This window comes from Octopus bimaculoides, chromosome 21 (genome assembly GCF_001194135.2).
Source record: "Octopus bimaculoides isolate UCB-OBI-ISO-001 chromosome 21, ASM119413v2, whole genome shotgun sequence".
Lineage (NCBI taxonomy): Eukaryota > Metazoa > Mollusca > Cephalopoda > Octopoda > Octopodidae > Octopus > Octopus bimaculoides.
In genome coordinates, this window is record NC_069001.1 from 4,403,988 (window position 1) to 4,406,487 (window position 2,500).

Below are 2,500 nucleotides of genomic sequence, written 5' to 3' on the forward strand. Positions count from 1 at the left end.
TATATATATATATATATCTTTCTCTTTCTCTCTCTCAATATATCTCTGTCTGTCTGTCTGTCTGTCTGTCTGTCTGTCTGTCTGTCTGTCTGTCTAATTATCTAGGTAACTAGGTATCATACCTTTCTCTCTCTGGATCTTTCTGATTTGTCGGACACCACTTGTCTTCTTAACGAAACACTTTCAAACTTGGGACACTAGTAGAATGTGTCATATAAAACATCTTTTACTCTTAGTGTTTTTGAGTAAAACCCGGGGATGTTATTCTGTTATTTTGTTACTTGATAGACCACCGAACAGGTCTTAAGCCATTCTCGCATGGTTCGCGTAGTTAATTGGTTCAATAGTAAACCAATTGAGAAATATATAATAAAAAAAAATGAAACAAAACCAGTCCGTGTTCTCTTGTTGGTGTTATGACCCACCCCAAGATTCAACAAAAGGATTCCGCATCAAGGATTTTGTAAACCATATAGAAAAAAACAAACAAAATATATAAATATATAAATGAAGAAAAATAAATACCTTGAATTCTTTTTCGACTTCAGCTAATTTCTGCATTTCCTGTCGAAGTTCAAATGTTGTCATAATCGGGTCTGGACTGGAAAGCGCCATATAAGCAGGACTGGCAAGGGACCTGTAAGCGTTCAGACGTGATCGCGATCTTTTGAGAGAATCATAGTTCTGTTTTGTCACACATCCCGTACATTTACAAGAAATCGGATGAGGTTTTTCGATGGTGTGGTTACGTGACAAAAACATCTGTATAATCTCATGATTATTGTAGTGCGCTGCCAAGATGAGAGGAGTTATGTCCGGCGGGAATTGGCTTTTTTCCTCTGTTCTGTAAAAGAGACACACAGACAAATAGATACATGCACACACGATATATGTATATAGGTATTTGAAAAGGTGAATCGAAAGCGCTTACACGCTGGGGGGCGGGGGACTTTCTTACCTGAAAAAGGCCTCACCGCCGTCCATCTTACGCAGCTTGTTTTCCCCAGCCATGAAAGTCGGATGTTCTATAATGATCTTGACGATTTTCGTTCCTCCTTTGCTGATAGCATGCAATAGAGATTCTTCAATGCAATTGAAGTTAACATTGTCCAAGAGGATCTCAATAACATCCAACTTTTCACTGTCAATAGCCAGGTGTAGTGCACTGCGGCCCATATAGTCAACGCAGTTGACATTAAATAGCATTTCGTTCTCCTCGATTGACTGGCGTACAACTCCTACATCTCCCAGCGTAGCTGCATTCAAAAAGACGCGTTCTTCATCTGTCAGCTGAGGACGGTGACAGAACGACCACGAATAAGGCAGCAGCGACAGCGGCGTGTTGTTGTTGTCGTTGTTGTTGTGATCAAGCGTTTATGTGGTTTCGTGTAGAACCGCGAAGCATAGTACAACGTCATGTACAGCAGTGTAGAGTCGTATTGAATAACGCGGTGTCATTCAGAGCAGTGTAGCGTGTTGTAGATTGATGTAGAGCGGTGCAGCGTTTAGTGTGAGGTTGAAGGTAGCATTTGAATGTGGCGTGTGAATGTGACGTTTGAATGTAGAGTTTGTATGTGTCATTTGAATGTGGCGTTGGATGTGGTGTTGAATGTGACAATGGACGTGGTGTTCGAACGTGGAGTTTGCATGTGACGTTTGAATGTGGCATTTGAATGTGGTGTTGAATGCCGCGTTGGATGTGGTGTTGAATGAGGCGTGGGACGTGGCGTTGAATGTAGCATTGAATGTGAAATTGAATGTAGCGTTGAATGTGGCGTTGAGTGTGGCGTAGAATGTAGCGTTGAGGTTGACGTTGAGCGCAGTGTTGAATGTGACGTTGGTATAAACGTTCGTTTGATATCAAATTGGCGTTGATGTAAATGTTGGTTTGGCGTTAGCGTTGGAGCAACATTGGTGTGAGATCGGTTTAGCGTTGATGTGAAGTCGAATATGACATTAAATTGGCATTTGTTTGGTGTTGATTGTTGATTCGATGGATGAGATATGAAAAACAAAGAAATGAATACATGAATATATTAGATTATTAAGTAATGCAGATATAATTATATTGTTTTTAATAATGAAAGCGTTTATAGAGAAAGAGAGAGGGGGAGAGAAAGAGAGGGGGAGAGAAAGAAAGAGAGAGAGAAAGAGACAGGCAGACAAAGATAGACAAAAATAGAGACATACATGTGCACAGACAAACACGCAGATAGGCATTTAAATATAACTACAAATGTAAACACACACACACGCACGCACGCACACATACACGTGCGAATACATCTTCTCTCAGAATGTTACGCGTTACACTAATTTCCTTTCCTCAAGACATGCCAGACCCTCCGAAATTCCGTCAAATTTGGTACTGATGCGATGTTTTCAATATTTCCATGGTTTCGCTTTTCCGTCTCGCCAATCACTTTTCAATAATATCCATAATATCAGTGATCCTCCGTCCATCATCCGTAGAACCTGGAGAAAGCCATAGACTGACTAA

The 2,500-nt window shown here is 40.7% G+C and overlaps 1 protein-coding gene across 1 annotated transcript in view; it reads right to left on the reverse strand.

Moving 5' to 3' along the window:
• LOC106872141 (short transient receptor potential channel 7) overlaps window positions 1-2,500 on the reverse strand; it is a 216,872-nt gene that overhangs the window by 54,469 nt on the left and 159,903 nt on the right. The window contains exons 5-6 of the mRNA XM_052975290.1: window positions 959-1,290; window positions 526-844 (exon numbers count right to left, since the gene is read on the reverse strand). Of these exons, the coding sequence (XP_052831250.1) occupies window positions 526-844; window positions 959-1,290 (651 nt within the window). The remainder of the gene's footprint in view (window positions 1-525; window positions 845-958; window positions 1,291-2,500) is intronic.